General features: G+C 42.4%; 1 protein-coding gene across 4 annotated transcripts; it reads right to left on the reverse strand.

Annotated features, from left to right (window-relative positions):
• Positions 1-4,904: 4,904 nt before the first annotated feature.
• Positions 4,905-16,080, reverse strand: DTWD1 (DTW domain containing 1). Of its 4 annotated transcripts, none has more exons than XM_019477765.2 (5): positions 15,813-16,080; positions 13,889-14,174; positions 13,584-13,727; positions 12,174-12,441; positions 4,905-5,212 (listed from the first exon to the last, which is right to left on the reverse strand). In XM_019477765.2, exons 2-5 carry the CDS (start codon positions 14,159-14,161, stop codon positions 4,983-4,985), a joined length of 915 nt encoding a protein of 304 aa, XP_019333310.1. In that variant the 5' UTR covers positions 14,162-14,174; positions 15,813-16,080; the 3' UTR covers positions 4,905-4,982. The 4 variants fall into 4 exon arrangements, with proteins under 4 accessions (XP_019333310.1, XP_019333309.1, XP_019333308.1 ...); XM_019477764.2 differs by lacking the exon at positions 15,813-16,080 and adding an exon at positions 15,684-15,804; XM_019477763.2 differs by lacking the exon at positions 15,813-16,080 and adding an exon at positions 15,226-15,552.

Consider the following 16,080-nt stretch of genomic DNA (forward strand, 5'->3'; position numbering starts at 1 on the left):
ATATGACCCCCGTGTAGGAGTTGCTATTGCCACACTGTTTCTGAAGACAAATTATAATAGTTTAGGAGGTATGTTGACATATTGATTTAGCTCTGCTCACGCTAAGACTTACTCCTACTCTCATTTCAGTAGATCAGCACATATTACCATCACATACTTTATTCAGTTGGAAAGTTATTCTGTTGTAACATTGCTGAGGTCACCAGTAAGGTTTTGCGTGACAAAACAAGTTGGATGCATTTTGGAATGTGTTGAGACATGGAAGTCTATGCCTCTTGGGGGGTAACATTATTATAAGTGATGTAAAGTTGGGAAGAAATGTTTTTCCCTTAACAACTTCTACGCTTTCTAAGTTTTGAGCCGTCTTGATATAACCTTACCTTAAACTAAGCGATGATTTTTAGCAACTTTATGATGGCTACATGTTTTTTAATGTGTTCACACAAAACTAGTCTAAAGACAGAAGCTTACATTTGAAGTGGGAAAAGAAGTGTTGATAGAGCAGTACGTTCTACTGAACTTGATACTCTAGTAACATTGCATTAGCTATATAACGTTATTAAGGATTCCGAAAGCTTAGTATGTATGCATCTAAATGGAAGAGGGGGTAACAAAAAAAGCTTGGATCGACTAGGCATAGAAATGTGTTTCAGGGTTTTCCTAGAGATTTCAATTTTTCCTCTCTCTCTTGCTCCGACGTAGTAGGTCATCTTCAGTCTGCATTTTTTCCTGCATCCTTAGCTTGGCAAGTCTTGTGCTATCCTCCAGGAAAATGGGTAACCTGTTATAATCTTGTACCCACTTTCAGCAGGGGACTTCATTTCTCTACTGATCAAATTTGTGCAACTGCAAGAAGTTTATACTTTTTTTTCTTGTTTGACCAGGAGTGTAAATACCCAATAAATTATCAGAAAAGGAAAAAAATAGATTGCCACTATGGCAAGAGATGAATAGACCAGAACAGTACAGGTCAGATGACTTGTAAGTAGTACTGATCTCTCACATGAGGTTATTTTTTGTCTTGGGGTAGTAAAGTTTCTTAGACTCAGCGCTTCTGCAGGAGCTCAAATGGCAGTTTTTGGGAAAAAATAGTGGGGGGGGGGGGAGCACTTCTTTCTGCTCCTCCTTCACCCCTCTATGGCCTTTTAGGTTGCATCTAATCAACAAAGAAGCTTGTGTCTTTCCCTTGTCCATCCACTCATACAATGGGACAGGATGCTCTTTTTGGAAAACCATAGACAGTGAAAATCTCATTCCAGTTTTATTAAAAAGAGCCAGCATTGACTTTTTCTCTGCCTTGACCTTCACTTTGATAAGTAGGGAAATTGATGTTGTACTTGAAAAGGATTAACTGCTTGCTTGCTTTCATTTGGCAGTAGAGTTTTCATTTGGGAAAGTGTTGTTTGGTTTAAAAGCTGAAAAACAAATCCCAGCTGGTTTTGGAACTTTAGCAGCATCAAAATTGAACAATGGGGCTGATTTCTTCCCCTCACTCCCCAAAACATCTGTCCAAGTTTTAGCCAGAATGGACTTGCAGTAGTGGTGACATTAATCTCCTTCCTGCCCCCACTTCATGTTATTGCAGGAATGTCAGCATACCCTTAAGTATTGTGGACTGCAGGTGAACCTCAGATAGGAGTGATTTCCATTGGGTTAAGAATCTGAGCCCAATTTTTTAGAGATACAATGTCCCAAGTTTTAAATATTTTCTGTACACTGATTTCAGCTGCAAACTAAAATTAATTTAGTTTTGGAATAGGTTCTTAACTTCTATTAAAATAAAGTGAGGTAGACAAAACTTAAATTTGGAAAACATTTACACTTATGCAAGCATTTTCCAAAAGTAACAAAGATTAGCTTACATAAGCCTTTATCTGACCTCTACTTTTTAAATAAAAAAACATGTTTTCAGGGAAATGCATCTTAGAAGGGGGGGAAAAAAAAAAAGGATTTTTCCCTCTGATTCTTGTAAAACATTAGGTCACTGAGTTCACTCATTTTGTTTCTGTTTAAAATGGGTGAAAGCTTTTTCCTTCCGCTAGTATTCTATTTTGGTTGTCTTCTAGAAAGAGGGAAAAGCCAGAGTAATTTTTAAGAAATATGCATACAGATGTAAATGTCAAGAAAGACCATCAAAATTCATACTAGAGGAAACAGCATTCATCATCATAAACACTCAAAAGAACTTCTCTTAATAGCCATAAAAATAAGTGATTAAGATTCCAATGAAGTTTGCTGATTTTTCTTGGTGTAAAACACATGAACATGCATTACACTTTAAACAGCTGTACTGTCCTATTTGTATATGTGAAGTGCTGTTAATTATTTGGACCTTAAACATATACCTGTTATTGGTAGTGCTGCCACGATTCATGCACACTAATTTGACTAGTCTATTTATAGGCCCAAATGATCAACCTGACCTTCAGTTTGTATTTATAAGCACACACAGTCATTTGCGTGCAGCAAACGGGCAGCCATAACCACCCAGTGTATGCTGAAATAGATCAGTCTGTATGCACAATAAGATGCTTCTTTCTTGGACAGATAAGGAAAGCGGGTCCTCTAAAGCTAGAGGCTGGCAAGACACTTGTGGGGAAAGTGGATCTTTAGTTCATATTTCAAATTCAGTACTGTGAAACAGCAAAAAACACCACCCACAAATCAATTGTTCAAACCTGAAAGACATTCTGTACAAGTTGAAAATAAATTTTTAAGTGATCTTTCTACAGTGTTGCATATCTGGACAACTAACTGAGACTTCCTTTTGAGAGAAGGCAGCACTGACTGATACAGATAGTAGTTTAACTCAGGGGGGCTCAACCTCCAGGTCTGGCTCCTGGTGCCATATCATTCAGCCCGCGTGGCCCTCACAAATCTGTAGGGAGCCTGTGAGCTATGGCCCCATGTACTAGATCAGATAGACAGGGAGGTGCAGAGCCCAATCCCAGCACATGGGGGTTGGGTGAGAACAGCACAGGGCCAAAACCACAAGCACCACTGATTTAGCCAGACTGGCTGCGGAAAAAAAGATGCAATTAAAATAACAACCTTGCAGGTTTCTGGAAGAGATCAGCTATTACAATTTTTCAACTAGTGTCTCTGACAAAATTCTGTCAACTTCCTTCCAATTTATCCACATAAAAAAAGAAAGATATACTGAAAGTGCTTTCAAAATTGTTAAGCCATCTTACCAAGGTCTGGTCTATGCTATGGCTTCCAGCATGGCTGTGTCTGCCAAGATTATGATTTATTTACCCATTAGTGCAGATATAGTTATGTAAGCAAAATCGAATTTATACCATGATAGCTTATAGTGATTCAGAAAAAGGAATAACTTATACTAATAAAAGCCCAATTATTTAGTGTGTTTTGCTAACCTAACTTGACTGACCTAATTAGTGCAGACAAGGCCTTATTTAAAATTGGACAAATCACCATGTATAGGAGCTACCATAGCAAATTGATTGAGTAAAGTTACTATCAAGTCAGTTCAGCTTCAAGAATGCCTGTTGGAAAGCTATCATTGCCTTGCTATCTCTTCTTACAGTAAGCATGAAATGTTTTAGTAAAATTGCTAGCACCTGGCAGTGAATTAAGACCTTCATTATTGTACTTTTGCAGCCAGACCCCACTGGATACTGCATATAAAACCTGTCATATTAATAGCTGAGGGTCTGTCATAAAGAATGAAGTTAGTTTTATTAAAAAAAAAAAAAAAAAAAGATTTAGGTAATTTCATTTCTATTTAAAATGGGTGGCAATAACCTTTACAGTGTAAGATCTTAACAGTCCTACAGAGAGACATACTATATAATAACAATGTTCAGGCAAGACATGATTTTCATCTATTTCTTAAACCATACCACAACTCTAAACTTAAAAAGATTACCATTTCAATTGCTTTTCCATTTAGTCAATTAACTTGGCTCTACTTGTTTTTGATTAAATGTTGTCCCAATCATTTCAATAAGTAGTGATATCACCAGTATGAAGTCAGCCTTGCTGGTTAGAGTACATTACTGCACAATGAAAACAGATGAACTCTGAGATTCAAAGAGATTCCCTGCTGGCATGCGAACTCCTCTTTACAGTTCCAAGAGGATACTATTAACAGAGGGAAGGCTCAGTCCTCTGGTCTGTGCCTCACTTCTACTGCACATTGCCCAAGGCAAAGACTGAAAAGGGTCTCTAATCCAGCAACATTTAGTGATGTATATAATCCTAATAGGACTGGTCATATCAATGAAATTACCACTCCATCAGCCTAGATGGGATCAGGTCCTAAACCTGCACTCCAGCCAGCTCCCAAGTACCATGCACCATGGTTTGTTATTCAGTTCCAAACCTCGCTGGTCAGACTGCAGTTGGAGTACTGCGTGCAATTCTGGGCGCCACACTTCAAGAAGGATGAGGATAACCTGGAGAGGGTCCAGAGAAGGGCAACTCATATGGTCAAGGGCCTGCAGACCAAGCCCTACGAGGAGAGACTAGAGCAACTGGACCTTTTCAGCCTCCGCAAGAGAAGGTTGAGAGGCGACCTCGTGGCTGCCTATAAGTTCATCACGGGGGCACAGAAGGGAATTGGTGAGTATTTATTCACCAAGGTTCCTCCGGGGGTTACAAGAAATAATGGCCACAAGCTAGCAGAGAGCAGATTTAGATTGGACATTAGGAAGAACTTCTTCACAGTTCGAGTGGCCAAGGTCTGGAACGGTCTCCCAAGGGAGGTGGTGCTCTCCCCTACCCTGGGGGTCTTCAAGAGGAGGTTAGATGAGTATCTAGCTGGGGTCATCTAGACCCAGCACTCTTTCCTGCTTATGCAGGGGGTCGGACTCGATGATCTATTGAGGTCCCTTCCGACCCTAACATCTATGAATCTATGAATCAATTGGGAGGTGGGAAAAAGAAAATCACACACCATTTTATTAGTGAAGAAAAATCAAACATGGTATTATTTACAGCTGGCCCAATGTCATGGCTTACTCTTTTCTTGTAGATGACCTGGCGTTTTTTATCAGCGTATACATAAATGAATAGAAAAAAAGCAGATTGTCATACTGTCCTTTGTATTTCTCTTTCAAAACCTCCTGATGATAGTCCACAAGAAAATAATAAATTGCTTCAATTGTGGAAAGGTACGTATCTGGCTTTCCTTTCTGGTGACGCCAAAAGCAAGTTTTCCTTGTTTTTAGCTCAATTTGCAGCAGCCCTAAAAAGAAAAAGAGTTTACACGTTAGGTAGTGTGGGCCAAATGGCAGAGCACCAGGCTGGCACTTAGAGGCCTAAGGTTCTGTTGTACTCCCAGCTCCATCACTGGCCTGGTGAGCAATACTGAGTAGGTTGCTTCACCTCTTGTGCCTCAATTTCCTCCTCTGTAGAGTGGAGGGAATGATACTTGCCTTCTTTTTAAAGACTAATGAAGAGTGCTTGAAGTGGTAAATATTAATTACGGACTCAGCAATTCCACACCTGATATTTTATGCATGTCTTCATTTCTTGATGGTCCTATCAAAAAAGTAAGTCTGTCGACGTGGGGCCTGCTCAGACCTACCCACATTTATAACAGTATATGCACGCTTAAAGTCTCTGCAAAATGAGAGCCTCTAAACACAAAGCATGATAACTCAGATAGTCAAAGTCTTCCTAGACCCTGTCTACAAGCAGCATTTTTATTGACGTAAGATCAAATTTCTTCCCCCTTTACTCATAGGGATGAGTAATAGCATTGACGTCATTGGGACTACTCAGAATCTAGCATAAGCTCACTTACGAGAAAGGGGTCAAAAGATTTTCCTGTCTCTTTCTATACAGCTCAAGACTCCTTGTGAAAGATACAGAGCATACAGCTTTAGTTTGTCTTTCCACATTTTACGTATACCAGTAAAGGCACTTAAGCTTAATAAATTGCTTTAAAAATCAAACACCTTGATATGCATCCTGACAGCAACTCAGAGATGGTCAATGGCACCATTCAGACAGTACAATCAGAGTAAGCAGTTGAAGAATCAGAAAAATAACTGTACATCTCCTTTAAAAATGTTAACATTAAGATGCAAAATCCATTTCCTGAAATGGTTTAACATCCATAATTGCAACACTGTCCGAGAATTGCTTGGACGTTACAGACGGATACGTCTGGGCTGTCTCCAACATGGCCCCATTTCAGGAGCCCAGACTGGCCTGTAGCCCGGCATTTGCAATTCTGTACTTTTTATATATCTGCAAACTACATTTAACTCTTTCTGCCATTCATGTGGTAAAGTATGTATTTCACTGCTAGTAACAGAACACATGGCATATTAATATAATTATACTGTTATTAAATTGGCATATTAATAATTTTCTCCTCCTGCATTTAAAAAGTTATGTATAAAACAAGGAGTTACGTCTCACCATTGAATTGTGACATTTAATATATGAGTTTCAAAACTAAAAAATAGAAACCAAAATGATACTGGCTTATTATTCCTGTTAATATCCTTACCCCAAGGGCAATTTCCTATAATTAGAGCCATATAAATAGAAATCTTCCACAAATTTCAGTAGTTGCTTTTGTTTACTTTAACAGAAGATTCCTGTAACCAGAAAAAACAGTGGTGAAATCTTGGCCCTCTTGGCCTGTAAGTCAATGACCAAACGCTTGCTGAATTCAAAAGGAGCATGGTTTAAAAGCAGTGACCTAAATGTAAGGGAAGATTCTTCCAGAGTTCCCATTGCTTAAGATTTGTGGGCAGAAGAAAGGGTTGTCAAATGTTCAATGACATCGAAGTGAGCAAGCTCACATGTAGAAGTAAAAATCAGTTAATTTCCAATACACAGAATTTAACAGAATTTCAGAACAAAAGACTTAAAATAATTTAAATGTGAATTTAATAAAGCATATTTCTATCGTGGTTAGAAATAGACCCTGCATTTGTCCCAAAACAAGTCCCTCAGAAATATATGGGATAAAAATATGCTATAGCTTTTTTCCTGGGACTTGGCTGTATGCATCTTTAAGATTATTGTGCTTTTCCCTCCAGACAAGCTGGCCAAACCCTGTATTCCTCTCTGGCAAAGGAACAGCAATACTGCTTGGAAGGGGAACATTTCAAATGATGGTACCAGACATGTTTTGAGCGAAGTCAAAGCCTGGGAGAATCAGACCCATGTTAAAGGAGGTGTCTATTTATAGCCCACCTCTGTACTGTATATATAAAAATAACAGCAGTTATTACAAAATGTGATTGTTTTTATTAAAGTAATATTGGCTACCCAGGAAATCAACATTTTTACATTTCCCCCCATTTTTAATATCCGCATATTTTGAGCTCACAAAAGCTTGTGCAAGGCTGAGATTTACGCAAGATGGAAGTCCATACATTTAGAAGACTCTTCAGGAGAAGATAACTAGTTTGGCTGTTATAAAAGCCATTCTCTTTCACACATGCACATACACACACTTTATTTATATGGTCAACAATAAGTCCGTTTAGAAAATACAAATCCCTTCCTTCCCCCGCCACCTTCCCCCACCTCATGTGCTGCATCACATTACCACAAGATGATGATATCAATATTTGCAAACTCCCATTTTAATGACTGTAACAGGGCTCTCAGGGCCGATTTGCCTTTGGTCCGCCCACCTGTTTCTGGGCCAACTGCCCACCTTCCTTCCTGCCATGCCTTGTTATCTAATTAATGATCTTAATTAGGTAGGAGGCTGCCTATTTTCTTGCCCTGATGCTAGGGGGCGCTATCTGTGGGCCCCACACCCAAGCCTCTCAGATGGCATCCAGATGACACAGTCCTCCTGGTCTACAGCTGGACCAAGCTTAGGCCTCGTTGTCAGGCCTCAGACACTCACATTCATACCGCCCTCCTCTCACGGGGGCCTCTCGCATTCCACCCCCTCTCACAGGGTCTCTTTCACGCACCGACAACTTATGCTACCTTGCCCCCTCTTGGAGCAGGCCCCTTAGGCCATAGGCTTAGCTAGTTCATACCTTGGGGGCAGACATACCATCTTTTGGGCCTCTCCTGCGGCCGTCACCGGGCTAGCAGCCAGCCAATTATCTGACCTAAGCTTGCTCTGGCCCCTGCTGGGGGCAACTCTATAAATATAAACGTACTGGGCTCTCAGCTCTCTGGTTTGTCCCCACCTTCACTGGGGCTCCACACCACCCCTTCCACTTGGGGCTACTCATCTCTGCCCCCCTCACTGGGGCTCCACACCGCCCCCTCCACTTGGGGCCACAGGGCTTCCCTCCCCAGTGGACTCAGATGGCTGTAGCTGTGCCTGGCACCAACCACCTTTCCTCAGGGTCTTGTAACCCACAGGGCTCAGGTGGCCTCAGCCATGCCTGGCCCCCACTCTGTCTCCTTGGGATCTTGCACACCACAGGGCTCAGGTGGCCATAGCCATGCCTGGCCCCAACTACCTCTAGTGTTACGTGACCCACCCAAAGATGAGGGCTAGGGTTAAGGCGCCCCTACCCACCTTTCACTGGGGTGATAACTGGCCTGGCATTTCCTGGGGGCTCCCACACCACAGAGCCCCACCAGGTCACCCACTCCTGTCAGGGTGCAGTTTTAGGTCATGCTCAGGACCAGGAGCCTCCTAGCCATCCGTTACAGCTCCTGCCCTTACCTCCAGAAAGATATATGAAGCCTTGCACCCAGGCAATGTTGCTGCCTGGCCTGCCAGCAGCAAACTGTCCTGTTTATATGGGCGGTCAGAGATCTAAAATGGCCACTGCAATCAAGCACCTGCTGGCTGCTTGGCTCCGGTCTGAAAGTGGCAGGCACTAACAGTGCCCTGCCACACACCTTCCCCCTTAAAATAGTACCTGGGGGAGGTTTCCCCTGCTGCTCCTCCAAAGCAGGCTCCCCTCAGAGCCTTTGAGAGCCCTCAAGTGGTAAGCACCCCCAAAGGAGCTCCGCCACACACCTCCCCCCTTAGAATGACATTTGGGGGGCTTTGCTTGGCTGTCTTCCCTGCTAGCTTTGTCCCAGCCTACTGCAGCCCCTGCCATGTGGCCCAAAGGTGCTCCGCCACAATTACCTTTAACCACTGAACTTTTATTCAATTGTTAAAGTCTGAAGGGAGATTTATACTTAAGCTTAACTCTATGCACATGCTGAATTAGGGTACTTGGGTCCCCTATTCATCCTTTGTAACATATTAAGGTGTAGATGACTGATCTTTCTTTAATTCTGCAGTCAGTCACTGTAGTTTATCTAGTTTGTAGAAATGGCAGGAGCCCCCCTTACTCAGACTTGTAGATCCATATGGATTTTGGGGAACTAGGAACCTTAGAGATAAATCCAAGTCCCTTGCCTCTGTGCTGTTGCAGTTCTCCTGCCAAATGCTGTTCCTTGAAATCACCATTGGTATCCAAATCGTAGAGGAAGGCTGCAGGAATTTCGGAAGCTTTCCCCTGCACCAGGGTGGTTCTTTTGTATGAAAGGGGTCAGGAAATCTTTTGATCACTTGCTTCTTCACCAAACAACATGCTATACTCCTTGAAAAGGAGAATCTGTATGGCCAAAGACATGTGGCTTAGTACAACGAAGGTAAAAAAATACTAAAAAGCCAAAATAATCTGTTTGTTTAACCACCATGCTAAATGTTGCCATTATGCTGCATTATTTTTATGCAAAAGTAATCATTAATACTCTCTGTAAAGGTTTACTTCTTGAATCCACTGCTCATTTGATTTCTAATGTAGTAATCCATCTTAGGCATTACCAGCTTTCAAATATTTCCTGCCTGTAATAAAACTGATTTGGTTTTGCTTTCTAAAGATGTATTACACCACTTCTCTAATAAGATTTAGGCTTACTTAATTCTGTCCAAGTTCTCTAGTCTATCTGTTTTCAAAGCTAATGGATAGTCTCATTTTGCCTTCACTTGTAGTGCAATTAGTTCAACTTATCCAATATATAAATGCAGGCTTACACAACACAGACCATACTTAACGTTTTCTTGGCTCGCTGCTTCTACATTTCTAGCCAGTATTTCTTTTAACTTTATCTTTTGAACACATACTGTAGTAACTTGCTCTTTGGAATTGCAGGCACTCCTTTTTGACCTGCATATAGCAATTTTTTGACCTGCAATAGTAATTGTTGAAATAGAACAACTGAGTTACAGGGTGTCAGGAAACAGAAAAGTAACTATGTTTGTCTAGTTTATGCATTCAATGTTTTTCCAGATGGAGGCAGAATCCATTAATTTGTTTGCGAATGAAAAAAATAACCAACCTTTAAAAAATAAACAAGCAAACAAACTCCCCCACCCCAAAACAAACTAATTTTGAAATTAACACCTTTAAATGAGTGTCAGTACCTCCTCCACTTCTGTATGGGATACATAAGCCTCATGAAGTGCAATGCATTTGTAATACACATCGCAGTGCACACATATAAAAGTAAAATACATGATATTGCAAATGTAGTTCCTCTCCAGCAGAGAGGATGAAGTACATGCAATGGATATATCAGGCTTATAACTGAATATAAAACTGAAAGCTGTTCAAACTTATAGGTACTGAGAATGGTACAAGAACCTGAACAGAATTAGAAAGGTCCCATGGAATAGGACACTGGGGGTTATATAAACAGGGGAAGAGGCCACTGGCTCAGCACTCACGTAGATAAAATAAGTACAATCATACAAGGGTTCTAAAGTTGTAGTAGCTACTATTTTGGCCTACGTGCTTCATTTGGTACTGAGCAAGGAGGTAAGGCACAGTCTTACATGGTGAGTAGGGTGGATATCTTCCACTCAGCCCTTAGCAAGAGATCTCTCTCAATTCCAAGTTCTTTGGTTGTGTGTCAATTTCCTGTGGTTCATTCTTTATGAACAGGGCTTTTAAATACCTTAGAAAGATATAATGAATTGTATCATTCAGTAGTGATACATCACCACTATAATCTTTATTTTAAGATCTTATTTGATAGACAGGTTGTACATGAAGCTAAACCTTTTGTAACAGTATTGAATTGGCTAATAAATTGTAGCTGGCTGAGCAGCAAGTCAGAATTCTTCATTCATGCAGGAATGCCTTTGAAACCTATTCTGTAACTAGCAGAAAGTAGGCACAGTAAGACAGATAGATATAGCATGCCTTCCATACCAACGACTTGGTCCTGATGCAATTATTTTCCGAAGTGCTATAGATTTCAGTGGGAGTGGAACTGACCCCTCAACAAGCAAACTGTTGAACTCTGTAGTGCTCTGCAGAAGACATAAATAGTCTTCTAACGACTACAGCACAATGTAAACTCTGCCTGACTACAAGCACATTGTATTAGTTTATAATAAAAGCAAACATTCATTAAGTTGTCTGTTGATGGCATTATAAATCCTTTCAGAAAGAGCCATGCTCTTCATAGTGGAATGTGATAAAATGTTAGTAGCCAAAATGGAAAGAAAAAAAAAAAAGTAGTTAAGAATTCTATACCCCAGGCTGAGCATGTCATGGAGACTTGGGGTATTTGTGAAGAAATGGGGCCCTAGAAGAATGCTAGGAAAGCCCAACCTGGCACTCACTAGAAACCTAGGAGCCTCTTAGCTTCTTCTCAGGAATAGCAGCATCACACATGTTCTTGTGAAACCGAAACAGTTATTGGGAGACAGAGCAAAACTACAAAGAAACAAGGGGGCCCAATTTTATGGTTCACCACTCTATCATCAGTGCCTATTTTGCATGGGAAGACAAGATGTGTGTTAGAAAGGGGACTTTCTGAAATATTCCCTACTAAGTGAATATCTTTTGAGTGAGGGGGGAGGACAGGGGGAAGGGAAGAGTGAGAGAAGAAGCTGCAAATGACCTTCCTTGAGATCCCTCTAGCTTCCTGGACAGATGAAAGATAATGAATTTTTCTCTGTAGCTGCATGAGTTAGCACCTCCTGTTCTGGAGTTCTAGAACAGTTTCTCAAAACAAAGAGTGCGTTTTCCAAAAAAAACCTAAAACTAGTTTTAGCTTTGTGAACTGGATTATTTAGCATCATTATCTACAATAGCAGAGTACTGGGCTGGATGACTGGAAGAGGCTTCCTAAGTCTCAAGACAATTCACTTAAGCTCCAATGTATTTAAGACTTACCTGTTTTTCTACCAATCAGGGCTTCTGCATTAAATGAATATGCATTTCAGTCACTTATCTTTCAACTATTAATTTTACCTTGAAGTCGCTCATCAGTAATTATTTTGTTAGTTTGATTCCAAGTACTGTCGATAAAGATTATTTTCTTCAGTCCAGTGCCTTCACTTTTGTTTGCCTTGCATTCATTTATGTTTTGTTGTTCTGATTCTATCCGTGCTTGCTTGAGAAGTGGTTCTGCTGTAGAATCATCATCTTCGCCACAAACATTTTTCTTAGTATTTCTTTGCAGATGGAGACCAAGATCTTTAAGTGAAATTGAGTTGGGACCAGGAAAGATGAGCACCATCTTAAATAATGAAAAATACAAGGATCCGAATGTCATATTGAAGGAAATTTAAAGCGTCTAGTAAAATGTTTAGAATAATTTCATTAAAATTGAAAAAGTAAAACTTTTTTTCTTACATCAAAGAATTTAAATTAATCTGAATCAATAAGAGTGAAAGGGAATCTCTCTTTAAATAACATCTTTGTTACATTTATAACATTTCTGTACCTATTAAAATATATCCATTACTTAATCAAGTATTTTCTGTGGGAGAAGCTATTTTTTCAGATTTTTTATGTAACGCAGGGTTCCTTGGGAAGATGTCCAAATTCCATTTTTTATTATGGACTTATGGGCCAGGGTATAAACTCAGGAATATTTGTTGTCCTTAGTTAATTCACTACATTTGAGACTACACTAGATCATTTATGCTGACCAGTAGGACTACTGCTATTCCTGCACTTTTTAAAAAATCTCACTTCTGCACCTTCCTAACTTCCATCTTTTGTGGCTACCTCTGTTCTTTCCTTGACCAATTCCTTTCATCATGTGATCACCACTGAAATAGTAAATGGCAACAATGAAAGTGCTAATTCTGAATCCTAATTTGACATCCCCCAGCTGTGTTTTTGGAGTTTACACTCAATTTTTTTCAGGCTCTGTGCTAAAGAACAAAACACTGCCCAGGTGCTTGGTAGTGCTAGAAGATTTTTAAAAGAACAGAAGCTTATATTTTTCAGAACCTGAATATGCTAAGCAAGCCACATAACTACATCAAGGGAATGAATCAGGCCAGTAGCCTAGATGACTGATACTTTTGCTCTATGTAGTAAGTAAAATACTCCTCCCTATGCAGTGAAACATATCCTTTCCACCTGAGGACAAAAAAATATTGTGAATGTAACCGAATCAGTGCGATTAGGCTGTGCATGTGGGTGGTGCCTGCTTCAGGTTCTGCCAGAGCCCATACACCCTCTTTACCTTGCATGGATACGTTCTAGTGGGTGTGGGTGGAGTGGAAGTGATTACTGGAGGAACATGTGCAGTGTGATTAGATCTGATCCTCCCTAAGAAGGAGGATGGAGGACAGGTGGAGGCTGGAGGACAGGCAGTTGAGCACTTCTCCAGCAAAAAGCCTTGTTATATGCATAGAATTTCCTTACTTCATGTCTTTTTTCTTCATATTCAGGAATGCAAGGGTATGTGTAAATCATAACATCTTCAGGGGCCAGGAGCTTAGCATGTACAGCAGTGCTTTTGCCATCATTTTCATTTGGGTGTTTAATGATGTCAATCTTCAAAGGCAGCTACAACAGGAGATAAATGCACAAGTTAAGCCTAGATAAACATGTCACCTAGTGCTGCCACTAAAACCAGGAAAAGTTCCCTTAAAAAAGAAAGTTTGTAAGACAGAGCAAATTTTGTCCCCTCCCTGCATATCTAACAAGTATATACAGAAAATACTAACCTTCACAACTGGAATTTGTTTGGTGGGGACAGTTTCAACTGGAACATAACATGAATAACAATAGAACATCCTGGAACTCCCACATTTTGGACACTTTGATCTCCCACTCTTTTGGGCCTTTTCAAGAACTTCATGGGATGCTATCTGTAAGTTTTGAAGTGGGTTATCTTGCAAAGATGTAGTCTGTGATTCTGGGTTTTTCAGACATTCAATTTTTTTTTTAAATCCCCGATGGCTTTCTTGATTTAATAGTGTTGGCGAATTTAATGACATCTTTGGTTCAAACCTATGAAAAAAAACAACTGTATCTGAGATATTATCAAATTAATCAGTTTAGAAGAGTTATTCTGTGTGATCTTTTTAAAAACACACTTGTCTCAGAGCAGAAATCTCTCATATTGGATCAATCTAATCCAGAAGACATCATCATCATCATTTTTGACAATAGTACCCAGAAGCCCAAAATAAATCTTTGGCTACTATACACACACAGATTACAAGATAGTCTTGAACTCAAAACAGCTTGAGACCTACTCCCATGACTCTACAAATATGTATAATTTTACTCAGACAAGTTGTCTCACTCAACGTAGTCAAGTGCCTAAAGTAAAAAACATGTATTTGTAAGACTGTAATCTAAGTTTGTGTTAGCTTTGAGTAGAAGTCCCACGGATCTCCAGTTGGATTACTCAGGTGAGTCAAGTTAAAGATGTAAATAAGTGTTTGCAGGGCTGAGGGTTTAAATAAAATAAACAATTTAACTACACAGAAGTAGGCCCCAGTCCTGCAGTCTGCTGTGCATAGGCATGCCCTGTACACAGCCGGTGCCGAGATGTGCAGGCTCTGGAAGGGCGCACAGCCCATGCAACAAGTTGTAAGATCAGGGGCTGAGCCCAGAAAATAGGTGAAAGACTTCCGACCCGGGTTCCTTATGCTGACCACCTAAGTGTCGTACTGGGAACTAAACTTGGATCAGGTTCATTAGCTCGAGTCAGAAAGTTCTCATTTCAGCTTCTGCGATTTTCAAGTTACAGTTGCTGAAAACATATCTCTGAAGGCCACCTCCAGCGCTAGGTGACAGCAAGGCCCTCTCCCGCCCGGGCAGCAGGAGGCTGCAGAGAGGGCTCAAAGCCAGCTCGAGGCACCCGGTACTGCCAGCTCTGCCTGGCGCCTCCTCGCATGGCATCGCCCCCCTCCGCGTTTAGTGCCTGGTGGCCCTGGGGGGTCCAAGGGTCACAAAGAGAGACAAAAACCCGTGCATACTCAGCCCCCAGCCAAGGAGATTCCCCTTTCCAACAGGAAGAGAGAAAACAGTGCAGTAAAATCGGGGCCCGTACAGGAAACGCTGGGCCACTGCAGCCGTTCCCCGGCGCACGCCCGTGCCACAGCTCTCAGACGTATCCTGGCCAGCGCAGGCGCCTCAAGCGCCGGGGCCCGGCCCGCACCCCGCGGCCCCCTCAGCGCCGGGGCCCCGGGCCGCCGCTGGGCACCTGCTGGCGGCTCCCCCGGGCCGGGCTGGGCCCGCGTCCCGCGGCCCCCCGGGGAGCCGGAACCAAAGCGCCCGGTCCGGCTCCGCCACCGGAAGGATGCAGCGGAGCGGCTTGGCGGCAGCGGCGGCCCTAGCAACGGCGCGGCGGCGGCGGCGGGCGGGGTGTCTGTCTGAGGGCCCGGGAGCCGGCCGTGAGTGTCCCCCACCTCCCCCGGGCGCGGAGGTCCCTGCAGCCCCCGGCTCTGCTCAGCCGCGTCGCGCTTGGCCCAGACCCAGGCCCAGGCGCCGCGGGACAGAGATACAAACCCGGCGGCGAGAAGCGGCTTTGCTCGGCGCCCGGCGCGGGGAGACTCCCCTTCCCGGGGAACAGACCCCGCCCGGGTCCCCACAAGTGCACCGAGGGGGAAGGGTTTGTTGCCGCCGCCGCCGCCCTACCTGCGAGGGAGCCGCCCTCCCCCAAGCCCCGTGTTTTCATTCCTTTGATTTTTACAACCGGTTTCGTTTGGTTGGTTGGTTGTTTTTCGGGGGGGTTGTTTTGGATTAGCCTGGCGATGTGTTTGATTGAGCAGCTGTGCCGTGGAGGGGGCGGTGGGCGCCAGAGGCAGGCAGGCCGGAGCGGCCTTGCTGCGGCCTCCCACAGATTCAGCTCTGGCACATTTTAAAATGGTCGTGGGGCGCTTTAACAAAACCTCCTCGGATGAGG

The sequence above is a fragment of the Alligator mississippiensis genome, chromosome 11 (assembly GCF_030867095.1).
Source record: "Alligator mississippiensis isolate rAllMis1 chromosome 11, rAllMis1, whole genome shotgun sequence".
Lineage (NCBI taxonomy): Eukaryota > Metazoa > Chordata > Crocodylia > Alligatoridae > Alligator > Alligator mississippiensis.